This window comes from Schistocerca piceifrons, chromosome 1, assembly GCF_021461385.2.
Source record: "Schistocerca piceifrons isolate TAMUIC-IGC-003096 chromosome 1, iqSchPice1.1, whole genome shotgun sequence".
Classification (NCBI taxonomy): Eukaryota; Metazoa; Arthropoda; class Insecta; order Orthoptera; family Acrididae; genus Schistocerca; species Schistocerca piceifrons.
Genome location: NC_060138.1, coordinates 764,042,860 through 764,059,338, shown reverse-complemented (window position 1 = coordinate 764,059,338; position 16,479 = coordinate 764,042,860). Strand labels below are relative to the sequence as shown.

At 38.8% G+C, this 16,479-nt stretch overlaps 1 protein-coding gene across 2 annotated transcripts in view; it reads right to left on the bottom strand.

Moving 5' to 3' along the window:
- Positions 1–16,479, bottom strand: part of LOC124788533 (valine--tRNA ligase-like) — a 137,283-nt gene that overhangs the window by 44,228 nt on the left and 76,576 nt on the right. For both annotated transcript variants that reach the window (XM_047255806.1, XM_047255814.1), the window contains exons 10-12: positions 2,892–3,014; positions 2,677–2,784; positions 390–549 (exon numbers count right to left, since the gene is read on the bottom strand). In XM_047255806.1, coding sequence (XP_047111762.1) covers positions 390–549; positions 2,677–2,784; positions 2,892–3,014 — 391 coding nt within the window. The remainder of the gene's footprint in view (positions 1–389; positions 550–2,676; positions 2,785–2,891; positions 3,015–16,479) is intronic.

Sequence of the window (16,479 nt, the reverse complement as noted above, 5' to 3'; positions counted from 1 at the left end):
TATTGCAGAGAGAGGAAACCATATACCAGACAACAGTAACCAATAAGGTGGTGTGTCGAAATCATTGTATTTAATTTTCATGGTTGGTAGGAGTTATGCCAACATTCTTCACTTCCACCCACTCATCCTGTAAACTAAACTTGGCCATGTGCCTCAGTGTGAGTCACTGCTTTGAGTGGGACCACAGATATGTTTTAGGTCATTTTGGCTGCTGTATTACACCAAGTCTTTGTGCTTAACTCCCATATGCTTCTCAAAGCTGGCAGAACATTGCACATTCTTAAACTTCTTTATGTGCTTCAGCACTCTCAATGACTGAGTAATACTTCGTATGATATGAAACAAGATTAAAATATTAGAAATAAGTGGAAAACTGTCTTCATACTCACTTTGAATATTTTGTGATAAAAGGCTAAATCTAAGTGCATCTGTTCCACACTCGGGAATTCCTGCAGGAAAAAGTTTCTTGTGTCCTTCAAGTGTTTTCTGAAGTTCATTTTCAGATAAAAGTCCTGCCCTGAAGTTTTCATGTGCTTCTTCCTGCAAGTCCTATAAAATGGAAAAGAAACAAGAAATATTACCTGTCAAAGGTCTAAGGGCCAAAAGAAAAACAAACTACTACTACTACTACATTGGAGACAAGGCCTGTCTACACAGCAGCTAGCTTCATTTTCTCCATTGATGATCTTGGCAATGAGTCGTGATCACTGAGTGACAGACAACACTGTAGCATACAAAGTCACACTTGCTGCCAAAGGGCTGTCGCAGTGGCAAGACTGGTGACTATAAGTTTGACACCCTGTAGCATCACTGGATGACATCACTGGACATGCATTCCTATCCTCAATTTGTTCCTCAAGACACCCTCTTACAATCCCTCAAAGTCTTTTGGTATCATTTTGTAATGCCCTATATATCGGAGAAATGTTCTTAGCAAAAATAGGTGGACATGTTGCAGACCTTCAAGAATCTTACTCCATTTGACAACCCTGGGAGAAAATGCACTGACTTAAAAGGGAACAATGTTGAAAATAATATGTAAATTGTTACCCTCCTTTCACTGCCAACCTAAGAAATTTTATTGTATCATCTTTAAATATTTTTTGGGAGTAGGGTTTCATTCCTAGAATATAGCATTGATAATGATGTGTAACCGCACTGTAATAACCACACAATTGAGCTCTGAAAAGGTAAAACGCACAAACATACACACCACCACCACACTGTACTGTTTTACGTAATGAGTACCAGAAGAAAACCTTTGAAAATAATTTACCATGCACAATCACATATCACATCTATTCCTAACAAAATGATAGGTTTCCACCAGCATTGGTCATTGTCAGATGATGAAATAAAGGTCATCATTCAATCTTACCACTGTGGAAATAAGCTGTAAATATGTTTTCCACAGAGGTGGAATTGAACCATGGTCTGTATTTTATGATCTGAAGATGGCAAATGCCAGCCAAAACCAGTCATTTTATTAGAAATATATGTGAATGTGTTGAATAATTACACTGTTTTCCAATCAATCAATCATTGTTGTTTCCAGCTCGACAGAAATGTCATTCTTTCCAAAAATAGTGTACATGTTACTGCACTGAGATAATATTTCTCTTAAAATTTCATGTTGCAGTATTTGGAGATGGTACTGGAGAGGATGGCACATTATCATAGTGCAAAACAGAGAGATAACAACAGTACAATTATGGGATTTTGGTATTTGCACAAATACCACAACCATTTAAAGACAAATGAAAAGAAGTAATATTTCCAGTAAGAAATATAATAGACCTCAGATTTGGTGTTGTCATTTGAAAGGTTGAGTAACACATTCCTCAGTTACACTTTTTCGCATTTCATGCTCTTTTATAAATGATCAACATAGGTACTTACAAACAATAGTCTGTACGCAAAAAAGTAAAACTCTACTGCTTACTAATCTGTAGTTTTTTATGGTAAAATTCACTTCAGAACAATTTCCTTATTATGGTTTTCCCAGTGATCCAGGCAACATATTTCACTGAAAATATTAATCTTTTCTGCCACAGATTCTCATACAAGGCACAGTGGGCCATAAACTTGCCTTTCAGCCTCACCAAGAATAAAAAGGAAAGTGGTGTCCTATCATTTTTAGGAGCTGTGTTATTTTAATCAATATCCACACATCACATAAATTTATAGTAACTAGCATCTTATAGTCATTCTACCACAAAAAATAGCCACAACCCACAAACAGATTTCATGAAATATTCTCTCTTTTCTAGGATTAATTCTACTTTCAAGATTTGGCAACTTTATTTTCATTAACCGTGTGACCGGATGCCCTCCTTTTCACCGTAACTGCCAGTTAACCTAATGTTGGGAAGTGGTGTGTACGAATTTTTTATGAATTGTGTCAACTTTGTTCTGTGTGTTGTCGTGTAACTGTCTGTGCATCACATTTTCTGAGGCGGAGGTTGAGGACCAGCCCAGCAGTTGCTACACAAGTGAGAAAAAGCATCTAAAAGCACATGTATGTTTGTCTTTGCACCAGTGCAATGATTGTTAATCTTCCATGCAGATTTAATCTGGGTCTGAGTAATCTCCCTATCTTGCATCCTACCACACTGCATGCTAAACTAAATGACCAAGTTAATTCATCAAATATTGTGCAAGACAAAATTTCTGTACCTTTAATGAAATTCCATCCGAAACATGTTCAGGGTTTATTACATTTCCCAGACTCTTTGACATTTTTCTTCCATGAGCATCACAAATGATTCCATGTAAGAAAATTTTCTGAAAGTGACAGAATAAAACCATGTCAATGAATTCATTTAACTTTTACAAAAATCAAATCAAGCAGTATACTAAAATATATAGTAGCAATGATATTACTGCCTTACTTTAAATGGTAGTTGCCCCGTCAGCCTCTCTCCGAGCATAACCATGCGGGCAACCCAGAAGAACAGAATGTCATTTCCTGTCACCATTATGCTTAAAGGGTAACAAGTTTTCATGTCTTCATTCTGAAATCACAAGTAACACACTTTAAACAAAAATATTTTGACGAAGGCAATTTTTGAATCTTTGTTTGTAATTATTAGAAAAGATTATACTACTTTACACAATATCAGACACATCTGAAAAGAAACAATTATTTAATTTTGCAATATAAAATGTAGTAAGAGAAAAACTTCTCTCTTTTTCCTTGTTATTCAGAGAAAACTGTTAAGACATCAAACTAACTGCAGTCAATCTAAGTGGCATAAATATAACTGGAAAATGAAAGATTCACAAATTGTGTTTTGTCAACAGCTTATTATAACAGTAGTTCTCCTGAGTAATATTAGCAAAGAATACTACATTTCTGCACAAAAACTCAGCACTGCTGGCTGCTCAAGGCAAAGAGCAGAGCACCCAATACTGAGAGATTCTATGGCACTGGTTGCATCTTTAAATATTTTTTAAGTAGATAAACCACTTCTGAAGTTAGTTTAGTTTTAAGCATTTTCTTTGAAAACCACAATTTATTAAACCTTAAGTTGTCTTTTCTGTGAAGTCTTCATCATACAATATTAAGCAAACTATACAGCTCAAAAGATTTATTTTTTGTATCTTTCTTACACACACACACACACACACACACACACACACACACACACACACAGACAAACAAACTTGTGTGGGTGTGGGAATTAACAGATTCTTTTAAAAGCTAACAAAGTTTTACCCTCTTTTCAACCACTCAGATAGCCATCTCCTTTACATCTAAATTATTCACATTCTTCCAGAAGTCTCCTGACCAACCTACCCCTCTTAACTAGAAGGGTTTCCAGTTTAAAATTTAATCACTAGGTCAATAGGTACTTTTGTGTGCAATGTACTTTAGGTCGTATGTTGGTGTGCACAAAATGTGACTAACATATTGAAACTAATTTTAAAACTGATAGGAGAATTTTATCTACAAAGGGATCATATGGACTAGCTCTTCTTGATTTTCTTCATATTTCTGAATTTGTAGGTCAGTGTCCACATACTACTTTCCCAATGCACTATGATACAGTTCTCAAAAACACTTTAAACAAAGCAGCCAGCATTGTGTATTAGTCTTGTCTGATTATTGATAGTATCATCATCATCATCATCATCATCATCATCATCTTCTTCTTCTTCTTCTTCTTCTTCTTCTTCTTCTTCTTCTCCAGTTTCCAGCCCCTGGTTGGGTCTGTTTTCTTGATAGTGGGAATATTTTTAGAACTTTTATTTAAATTCTGCACTTATTATCAAATAGTAATGTTAATTAACAAAATACTGAATCATATTTTTAAAAATATCATCTTTTTTATTTTTAATTACTGATCATATGCCAATTATGATTAGTCACAAAAACTTTAAATTTGGTAGAAAAAATATGGAACATTAAACAGAAAATACTTTTTGTTTCTACAGATTGAACAGTATTATTTATGACATCTTGTGGAAATTGGGTTTTCTGCCGGATATCAGCGTCTTCCAAACACGATATTTCGACGTCATTACTTGACGTCTTCATCAGGTGTTCCCTGATATCCGGCAGAAAACCCGATTTCCACGAGATGTCATCAAATTGCTGGGAAAGTCTAAGAAATTACATCACAGTACTATTTATATATGCAATTTAATTTCACACATCTGTAACAAAAATTAATTTATTTTCTTGTGATTAATGATTAAAAATATGAAAAATTATGATTCAATATTTTTCCATTAACATATCCATTGTGTGCAAAATACAGAATTTTTAAAAGAAGTTACTAGTGAGAGTCCAACAGGGAGTTCTCCTTACAAGAATTGCACATTATGCACTTGGATTCAGCAATTCTGTGAAAGTTCTGGACATGTTTGAACTTAACAGCATTCTGAAATCTAATCCTCAAAGACTATAATTTCAAGTGTTTTTTCAAACTGCATTGTACTCTTTTACAAAATTGATGGGTGAGCACTGACCTTCAAATTCTAGTGTAATGTATTTTATAATAGTGGCAGTACATCAGGTCAGAGTGCTCTTTCCTCATTATAGCAAATTGATTTGTGTTTTTTGTGTCTATCTTTTGAGTATGGTTCCCAGTGGCTCATACTGACGGTAAAAGTACACACTGTATTGCCTGTTTTTTTTTTATGTTCAGGAATCAGTTGGTTAGTGACTGACTGTCTTTGATCCAGAGACAGCTAAAGTCACAACACTTCTGAGTTAAGTATTTGGGATGAGTTACTGAACTGGGATCTGAAGATATTAGGTATTCACTGGGATGTGTATTTTGTTACTGATATGACATTACCACCACAAGCTAGTGTGTTCATTCTTCTCCGTGTATGCACATGGAGTTTGTGCAAAATTGTATGTAGTTCATAGGAATAAAAGTCACCAACTATGAACAAGAAATGAATGGAAACGCTTTTTAGTGGTGGTCTGAGAACTCACTGTTGAAATTTTAAACCACCTTCTGTAATTATGACTGACAATGTCTCTCATCATTCAACAATCTTTCATAAGGTGCCTACAGAACATAACATTTTTGGCTGGTTGAAGCGAATCAGCATTCACTTATTAGATAATGGGAAAGACAAGTGAATTATTTGTTTGATACATTTCTGAGAATGACACCATATCACTTCCATTTCAATTGCACAGAACAGCTGGAGGGAGGGGGGGTTGTTCAAATGGGACATTTCCCATCTGTGGATGAATACTCGTCTTAGGAGTGTTATTCATTTTTAAACGTGTCTTTATGATATGGATCTACATATTATAGTGATCAAAATTGCTGCTCCCACTGCCAACATCACTATTGTCCTCCCCACTACCAACAGAAACAGCAACAATCTGGAAGTATGTTTTGTTTCATTTGTAGTGTACACCCAACTACTGACTGCATTAGTACAAGGAGCACTGTGTACATGCTGTCAACATTTTGTCCACCACTGCACATCTGTCAAACACAAAGTTTATTTATTCAAGCTAGAGAGAGAGAGAGAGAGAGAGAGAGAGAGAGAGAGAGAGAGAGAGAGAGTAATAGTTTGGGTGGAAAATGATAGAAGTAAATGTGGTCTTGTAGTAAAAATCCTTGCACTGTTCATCTAAAATTATTCGTGGTAACTTTGTAAACACATTAGAGATGTGGAGATTTTGAACTCCATTTATACAGACAAGAGTTCCGTCTTGTAACTACTCGCATGGACAACAAATCTTCGAGCTCTGACGAACACCAGCACTAAAAGAATGTGAAAGTTATCAACAGAAAATCATCTCATTAACTGTAGAAAAGACAGACATCACTCAATTTAAGACAGTGGAAAAAAAAAAATAAATAAATAAATAAAATAAAATAAAATGAAACTGGAAAAGTTTGAGCTACTTCTCTGGAAGGCTGGGGTTCTTGCAATAGTGAAGATTGCCATCAGTCCATCAATAAATTTCATTTATGTTTGAGATTCTACAACATGTCATGTCAGAATCTCGCTTATCCAGAGATACCCAGTTACAATATAGTAAATACAGACTTAAGAGTTCTCAGATGAAACAGTCTTATATGACAAATATAAATTTGCTTGTAAAACAAATCATATGCAACAAAATTTAGTGGCAAATATAATTAATGTTTTATAAATAATTTCTGATGAGAGTAACATATTTAAAAACAATGGTTATAAAGAGAAATTTTAACTGTAGTCAGGTATTCTTCAAGGACTGAATGAAATAAGATATAAAACAAAAGTTTTAACTTTTCAACTGAAAAAGAATTTTATAAATAACAATAAATCATGGTAGAAAATATACATTTGCAGCTTAAATACAACTTCTGATTAAATTCAGCTATTCTTCTATGTTACAGGAATATTGGTTATGATGCCATTAACAGCTGACTTTAGCCTGTCAATGGAGACTGTGGTGGGCATTTCATGTTTACCAACATTGGACACTATTTCACAAGTACCTACCTTGAATGGGCCATTATACAGTGACTAAAGTGGCTTTTAAATAGCACCATGACGAAATGAAACATGTTTAAAAGTCTGTTCTGTATGTTTAGGAGGATGAATGATTATTTCTTGCCATATACCTCTGATGTAGGTGGCCTCAGGTTTTGGACTGTGACCACAACAGATGAACAAGATCTGACACTTCAGCTGATTATCTGATGTACTGGAAAAATCTTATCCATGCAGGTGTAATGTGTGACCTTTGACAAGTTCAGCAGTTGTTGCACTGAAGTCATCTCAGAAAGTAATTTGTAAACTCATTATGATAATAAGTGAATACCCTGTTCAGTGGACAGGGCAGAGTATCTTAGCACAGTCTTTAGTTGTTAGAGTAGCCATTTCAATAAACCACTGGTTTGTGGGCTGGAAGTCATTATTCAGATCCTGGTTGCACAAAGTGATACTCCTAGAGCTTCAAATAGGCAGTATTCAAACTGTCTCCTTTGGTCTACTGTCGTTCAGTGATACACGAAACCACATAATAGACCCACAAAAAAAGGGAGCTTTAGCATCCGTTTCTGTTGTGGCACCCTTGATCTACCAACTTCTGTCAAATGGTACAGATATTCTTCAGATGGCAGAACTAGATCCACAACATCAGTGTCCCCATGTTGAAACTTCTTGTTCAGCAAAACAAATATGGAAAGTGGAGCTGAAACAAGGTGGCTCATCCTCTACATCTACCTCTACAAGGCTGTTCTCCAAATCACACTCAGGCACCTGGCAGAGGGTTCATCGAAGCACCTTCACGATAATTCTCCATTATTTCTCTCTCGAACAGTGCATGGAAAAAAATGGACATTTATAACTTCCCGTACAGGCTCCAATTTCCCTTATTTTATTATGATGATCATTTCCCCTATGAAGGTCAGTGCTGCCCTTCTCTGAACTTTCTCGATGTACTCTGCTGCTCCTATATGGTAAGGATCCCACACCGTGCAGCTTTACACCAAAAGAGGATGGACAAGCATCGTGTCGGCAGTCTCTTTAGTAGATCTGTTGCATCTTCTAAATATCCTGCCAATAAAACAGTCTTCAGTTTGCCTTCCCCCCACAACATTTTCTGCGTGTTCTTTCCAATTTAAGTTGTTTGCAATTGTAATTCCTGCATATTTAGTTAAATTTACGTCCTTTAGATTTGATTCATTTATCATGTAAACCAAAGTTTAATGGATTCCTTTTAGCAATCATATGAATGACCTCTCATTTTTCATTATTTAGGGTCAATTGCCAATTTCTAAAGACTTTACTAGACAATAAATGACAGCACCATCTGCAAAGAACCTAAGAAGCTGCTCAGATTGTTTCCTAGATTATTTATAAAGATAAGGAACAGCAGAGGACCTATAAACACTATTTTGTGGAATGCCAGAAATCAGTTCTGTTTTACTCGATGACTTTCCATCAACTACTATAAACTGTGACCTCTCTTACAAGAAGTCACAAATCCAGTCACATAACTGAGACAATATTCCATAACGACACTATTCGATTACATGTTGCTTGTGAGGTGCATTCTCAAAAGCCTTCTGGAAATCTAGAAATATGGAGTCAATGTGAAATCCTTTATCAATACCACTCAACACTTTGTTTTTCACAAGAATAATGTCTTCTAAATCAGTGTTGACTATGCGTCAATAGACCGTTCTCTTCAAAGTAATTCACAATGTTCAAATACAAGATATGTTCCAAAATCCTGATGCATACTGACGTTAATGATATGAGCCCATAATTTAGTGAATTACTCCTATTACCTTTCTTGTGAACAAGTGTGACCTGTGTTATCTTCCCGTCTTTGGGTATGGCTCTTTTGTCAAGCAAACGGTTGTGCACGATTGTTAAGTATGGAGCTATTGCATCAGCATATGCTGAAAAGAACCTAACTAGTATACAAGCCGGACTGGAATACTTGCTTTTATTAGGTGTTGTAAGTTGCTTCACTACTCCACAGATGTGTACTTCTGTATTACTCATGCTGGAATCCATTCTTCATTCGAATTCTCTGATATTAGCATCATCATCTTTGGTGAAGGAACTTTGGAAGGCCGTGTTTAGTAACTATGCTTTAGCAGCACTGTTGTCGATGTATTTCCAATGCTATCATCCAGAGAAGGCATCGATTATGTCTCGCCACTAGCATACTTTACATACAACCAAAATCTCTTTAAATTTTCTGCCAGGTTTCGAGACAAAGTTTCATTGTGGAAACTATTACAAGCACCTCACACTGAAGTCTGCAGTAAATTTCGAGCTCTTGTAGGAGACTGCCAAACTTGGGGGTTTTCCATTTGTTTAAATTTGGCATGGTTTTTCAGTTGTTTCTGCAACAGTGTTCTGAGCTGTTTTGTGTACCATGGGGAATTGGCTCCATTGTTTGTTAATGTATTTGGTACAAACCTTTCAATTGCTGACAATACTATTTCTTTGAATTCAAGCCATATCTGGGCTACACTTACATTGTCTCTCTCAAGAAGGCATCAAGTGAATTTTTATCTGCTTTTTTGAACAGATATATTTTTGTTTATTTTTGGTGGATTTGGGAGATATGGTATTTGGTGTCACTTATGATAACCCTGTATTCACTAATCCCTGTATACATTTTAATGCTTGTTATTAGCTCAGGATTATTTGTTGTTATGATGTACAGTGCGTTTTCACAAACATTTAGTATTTGAGTGGTTTCATGAACTAACTGTTTGAAATAATTTTCAGAGCATGCATTTAGCACAATTTCAGATGATGTTTAATGTGTACCACCAGATTTAAACATGTATTTTTGACAACATATTGGGGGCAAATTCAAGTCACCACCAAGTATAACTGTAGGAGTCAGGTACACGTTTGAAATTAGACTCAAATATCCTTTGAACCTTTCAGCAATTGCATCACCCGCATTGAGAGGTCATTAAAAGGATCCAGTTATTATTTTATTCCGGTTGCTAAGAATGACGTCTAGCCATTGCTAACTCACAGCAACTATCTACTTCAATTTCACTACAAGGTTAACTACTTCTAACAGCAACAAACACGCCACCACCAACTGTGTGTAGCCTATCCTTTCTGAGCACCATTAAGTCTTTTACTAAAGTTTCTGCTGATGTTGTATATGGCTTTAGTCAGTTTTCAGTGCCCATAACGATTTGAGCATTAGTGGTTACTATTAGCATTAGGAGTTCTGGTACTTTCCCGTCACAGCTAAAACAATTTACAACTGTTATACTAATGGTTCCTACATCTATGTGCTTCCTGTTTTTGACCTGCATCCTTTAAGACCTAAGTACTTTCTGTGTTTCCCTGAGGCTCTCTAACATAAAAAACTGCCCAGTCCATGCCACCCCCCCCCCCCCCTTACCCATGTAGCAACCTCCTGCATGTAATGGACACCTGAAATATTTAGTGGAACCTGAAACCTCACCATCCTATGGTGCAAGTCAAGGAATCTGCAGCCTACGTGGTCACAGAACCATCTGAGCCTCCGATTCATACCCTCCACTTCACTCGGTACCAGAGGTTCACAATCGGTTCTGTCAACTACGCTGCAAATGGTGAGGTCTACTTTCATCTCACAAGCAAGGCTGCCAGCCTTTACCACTTCTGATAGCCACTCAAAACCACAGATAATCTCTTCTGAGCCAAAGCGAACACATCACTGATACTGACATGAGCCACCACCTGCAGTTGGCTGCAACCTGTTTTCTCCATAGCATCCAGAAAGGATCCTTCCATGTGTGGAATGACTTACTACAATAACAAACAAATGAATGTCAACACATGCTAAGAAGCTCTACTGTAGACACTGTCGAAAACACACACTTGTTGCATTACTAAGCTTTATACTAACCAATAAAGCTACTGCAGTCTTCCCCTCCTTGGCAGCCATGTCCCTATGGGGGCCTCATAACGTGCCTAACATTGGACTTCCCAGCTAAAAATAATCCCACTATCTGTGAATGCCTGAATCTTGCAGGCTGAGAAGTTCTCTCTGAAACAGGACAAGTGACTGCATCTGGCTGAGGAACATTGTCAGCCACAGTTAGCATCTGGAACTTTTTGTCAGGCTAACCAGGGATAGGGCTGCCTTACTTTTTTTTTTTTTTTTTTTTTTCTTCCCTGAGAAGTCTTTCACAGCCTGCCATGCTACCACAGTTCAGAGATCAACCTCAATCTGAGCAGTAACTGGGTTGGCCGTCAGTGTGGACCAATCAGTGGACTCTGGAGTCATTCTGGACATCCCCTGGATTCCAATGCTCGATCCACAACTGTGATGCCCATCCACTGCAGCCCCAGGCTGTGTAACTGAAGCCAACACAGCCTGGAGCTGAGAGCCAAGTGTCACCAACTCAGTTAATATCCACACACAGCAATTACAGTCCCTACCCGTAATAAAGACGGTGGAAAACTTACTACAATAACAAACAAATGAATGTCAACATATGCTAAGAAGCTCTACTGTAGACACTGTCGAAAACACACACTTGTTGCATTACTAAGCTTTATACTGACCAATAAAGCTACTGCAGTCTTTAACTGTGATAAACTCACCAGATGCTTTCTTTACCAAGAGTGTAATGACTTTTACTCTGTATAGTTACAAGCTATGAAGTGAAGTGATGGCCTTCTGTCAAAACTCAGGTGTGACAATCGAGTGTACATTCAACACAGTAAAATCACAATACAGTTTCAATTTGGTATGGGAAATCTTTATGGAGTTGCAGTTCAGATGTTGCAGCAAGGAATGACTTAGGTTCCCCAATTACATCTTGAGTATGGACAAGAACTTCAAAAACCAATTCTTTTGTTATGATGTCGATGTAGGCCAAGTTGTCTGTTGGCAAATTTTTTCATTGTTAATATGTTGACAGTCATTGTAAACTGAAGGATGAGGTTGAAGTGTCATACATGATGCAGCAATCCTTACTCCAGCTTCTGAAATAGGATCAACTTTGATGGCCTGTGGTTGATAAAAAGTGTCATTTGTCAACCTTCAAGCATATGTTGAAACTGATTTATGGAAGCCTAGACTGCATAGAGTTCTTGTCAAATGCTGGCCAGTTCCCCTGCAAGAAAGACAATTTCTGACTGAAGGATGGAAGATGCTGTCACTGATAATTGATTCCCTCCTGGAATATGACTCCAGTCACATTCAATTATGCGTCCACCATAAGAGATATAAGGACTTATGCTGAGGAGCGGGCTAACAGTGTTGTTTCTGCAACCGTGGCTTTTTAATTTCACAAAGGCAGTGTCTCCCTAGGTCATCAACTTTAATGATTCCTCCACCTCTGAAACAGCCTTTCAGAAACTCATTGAGTAGTGCAGAGCTGAGAGCACAGGTGTGAATATATTTCCAGCAGAAATTAATTAAACCTAAAAATATTCACAATTCACATATTGCAACCTGTTTTGAAAATGCTTTTAATCTGTCTTGTGGCAGCCGAATTTCTTGCATGTTGATCATGTACCTACTTTCACTCCAAAGATGCAAAGACGAATAATCAAGTGCATAACCTTTCGATATGGTTGAAGTACAGTGTTTCATGACTTAATGTGAAAGTTATCACTGTCAACATATCACAAATCAAATCAAGAGCATGAGTTGTTCTGTCTATGGACAGAAATGTCTATGCAGCATTGTATAACTTGAACAGCAACTGAATGAATTCTGTAAATCCAGGTGGTGTGCAGAGAGCAGTTTTTTAAAAGTTTGTTCTGGAGCTACAAGTCCGCAGTGTGTGGGACAATGTAGGTCAGGCGTGGTTCAGGTGGTGAGATATCAGTCACCATGTAACTGCTCACCATTTTTCACTTTCAGTACACATAGAGTGGACATGACCAGCTGCTTCCCGAGGATCTGAGGGATTATAGGTTCCTTATGGAAGCATGAAGGAAAAGTCCTGCTTGCCAATCTTCTGTCTTCCTGCAGTCAGTTGGCATGGTATGGCATGGGTCATCCAGATGTTGTTACTGTATTCCAAGCTGTAGGGTGCAGTGTAAACTTTGAAGCTTATGAAAGACAAATGATCTCTGCTAACTGGCAAAGTCAACTATGGTACAAGAGCCACCAGCAATTATATGGGTACCTGTGACAGCAGTATGGCGTATATGTCCATGTCTTAACTGTCCATGCCTCATCAAATATGTAGTTGAATGAATAGGACTTCACTAGATTCTGTGTTATTACTATACAAAGGATAACAACAATTGCACACTGAAGTAGCCTTGCCTAATGCATACAAATGGAAAACTGAATAAGCACAAGGGCTTAAGAAACTCATGAGGCTCAGAACAGGTCCAATTTAACCACGATAGCACAATACATAAAGTGCAGATCAGTAGCTGATATAAGTAAACAGTCACTGAGAAATAACATAATCTAAAGAGAAAATAAACAAACATCCACTGAAGATGCCACAACTGTGGTGAAACATATTTGAGCAAATACAAATATATAATTTCTTTGAAGAAAGACATTGTTAGAGACAGAGAGGATCACAAATAAGAACACAGAAATCAAAAGGAACAATTGATTACAAGAATTTGGTTCCACCAGATTACATGGGAACCCTGTGCGGCAGCACTTCCGTAATGCAAATCTTTTGGAAAACGTAAATTCTAACACAATAAGGTGAAAGATATTTATAGAAATTTAGAAAATGAAGCTTTAATGCATTACTAACTTCTCACAAGGGCAATTTCTTCTAGGTACAATCATACACTCCTGGAAATGGAAAAAAGAACACATTGACACCGGTGTGTCAGACCCACCATACTTGCTCCGGACACTGCGAGAGGGCTGTACAAGCAATGATCACACGCACGGCACAGCGGACACACCAGGAACCGCGGTGTTGGCCGTCGAATGGTGCTAGCTGCGCAGCATTTGTGCACCACCGCTGTCAGTGTCAGCCAGTTTGCCGTGGCATACGGAGCTCCATCGCAGTCTTTAACACTGGTAGCATGCCGCGACAGCGTGGACGTGAACCGTATGTGCAGCTGACGGACTTTGAGCGAGGGCGTATAGTGGGCATGCGGGAGGCCGGGTGGACGTACCGCCGAATTGCTCAACACGTGGGGCGTGAGGTCGCCACAGTACATCGATGTTGTCGCCAGTGGTCGGCGGAAGGTGCACGTGCCCGTCGACCTGGGACCGGACCACAGCGACGCACGGATGCACGCCAAGACCGTAGGATCCTACGCAGTGCCGTAGGGGACCGCACCGCCACTTCCCAGCAAATTAGGGACACTGTTGCTCCTGGGGTATCGGCAAGGACCATTCGCAACCATCTCCATGAAGCTGGGCTACGGTCCCGCACACCGTTAGGCCATCTTCTGCTCACGCCCCAACATCGTGCAGCCCGCCTCCAGTGGTGTCGCGACAGGCGTGAATGGAGGGACGAATGGAGACGTGTCGTCTTCAGCGATGAGAGTCGCTTCTGCCTTGGTGCCAATGATGGTCGTATGCGTGTTTGGCGCCGTGCAGGTGAGCGCCACAATCAGGACTGCATACGACCGAGGCACACAGGGCCAACACCCGGCATCATGGTGTGGGGAGCGATCTCCTACACTGGCCGTACACCACTGGTGATCATCGAGGGGATACTGAATAGTGCACGGTACATCCAAACCGTCATCGAACCCATCGTTCTACCATTCCTAGACCAGCAAGGGAACTTGCTGTTCCAACAGGACAATGCACGTCCGCATGTATCCCGTGCCACCCAACATGCTCTAGAAGGTGTAAGTCAACTACCCTGGCCAGCAAGATCTCCGGATCTGTCCCCCATTGAGCATGTTTGGGACTGGATGAAGCGTCGTCTCACGCGGTCTGCACGTCCAGCACGAACGCTGGTCCAACTGAGGTGCCAGGTGGAAATGGCATGGCAAGCCGTTCCACACGACTACATCCAGCATCTCTACGATCGTCTCCATGGGAGAATAGCAGCCTGCATTGCTGCGAAAGGTGGATATACACTGTACTAGTGCCGACATTGTGCATGCTCTGTTGCCTGTGTCTATGTGCCTGTGGTTCTGTCAGTGTGATCATGTGATGTATCTGACCCCAGGAATGTGTCAATAAAGTTCCCCTTCCTGGGACAATGAATTCACGGTGTTCTTATTTCAATTTCCAGGAGTGTATTTCAGGTAGGATAATATATGTGAATGCTTATTGCATTAGCACAAGTCAGTGCATAATGTCTCCAGATAGTTCACTCCTATGATTGATTTTACTATTTGGTAAGTCAGCCTTTGCAGAAGAAGCATGGAGAGGGAACAGAACTATTTTAATAAATCTATATCAGTCTTTAAAAAAGCAGTCCCTTGGGAACATGCAATTTAACAACACACAAAGGGTGTAAAATGTTAGGTGGCACACAAACGATGGAATGAAAATAGAGCACCACTTTCCATATAGTTAAGGTGTTGGACCAAAGCTAAGTACATAAACAGATTATACAAGTCATCTTATGATTGTGTTGTTTTATCACAACATGAACTACAGCCATGATAGCTACAGAAAGTGAAATGAAAAAGGAAAATGGGAGGAGTGGCAAGGTAAAGAAAAGAGAGGAACAACCTAGACTTAGAGAGAGAGAGAGAGAGAGAGAGAGAGAGAGAGAGAGAGAGAGAGACATCAATGAAAGGGAACTTGGCTTTAGAACACTTATCCTGGTGCGAGTAGGAGAAGTAGACTGTTGCATTCTGCATTTAGGGGATAGTGATTTAGTGAGATTTAGGGGCAAAGCAGCACAACGAAGAGAGGAACACTGCTAATTAAAATCGTGCAGAAATTAGCTCAACAGACCTGCAATCTAACTACAGTAAATGGAAAGAGTGAAGTGTAAGAGCTAACAGGAGGAGCTAGATGGCTATGCGATAGAGGTCTAGGACCTGGGTCTTTTACTTGGATATTACCCATGAAACTCGGGATCAGAAGTAAGTGATATAAAAGGGTGGGTCAGAATGTTTTGTAGATCCAGAAGTTATTGGAATACCACTTCGGAGAAGGTGGGATGGATTTGGGAAGCATATTCTTCATTTCGGCACATTATGAACAATAGTTCAATTCTTGTAAAGAGTAGTTCAGCTGTTTCAGTTTGGGATGATACTGGATAATATGGGACTGCTCCTGTATTCGTTGTCAACTCTTTCAAGGGTTGTGGTTATCAATGTTAACCACTTATTTTATGACACCTGATGGTCAAATGGGGCAGTAGTTTTTGCTGAGAGTCATACAGTTAGTTAAGGGAGTTTTTCTTAGATGGCTTGACATTGGATATCATCCATTTTGCTTTCAGTAGAATACAATTTGTTTATTGGCTTGCAGCGGTTTCACACAGTTTAAGTGTTGTACATTTTGAAGATGAAATTTGGCATGTATTTACCACTTTTATTTTCAAGTAAGTATGTTCATTCTAATGAGCTACAGTGCAACAGTTATGTGAAGCAAGTTTATATATTTCATATTTTTGT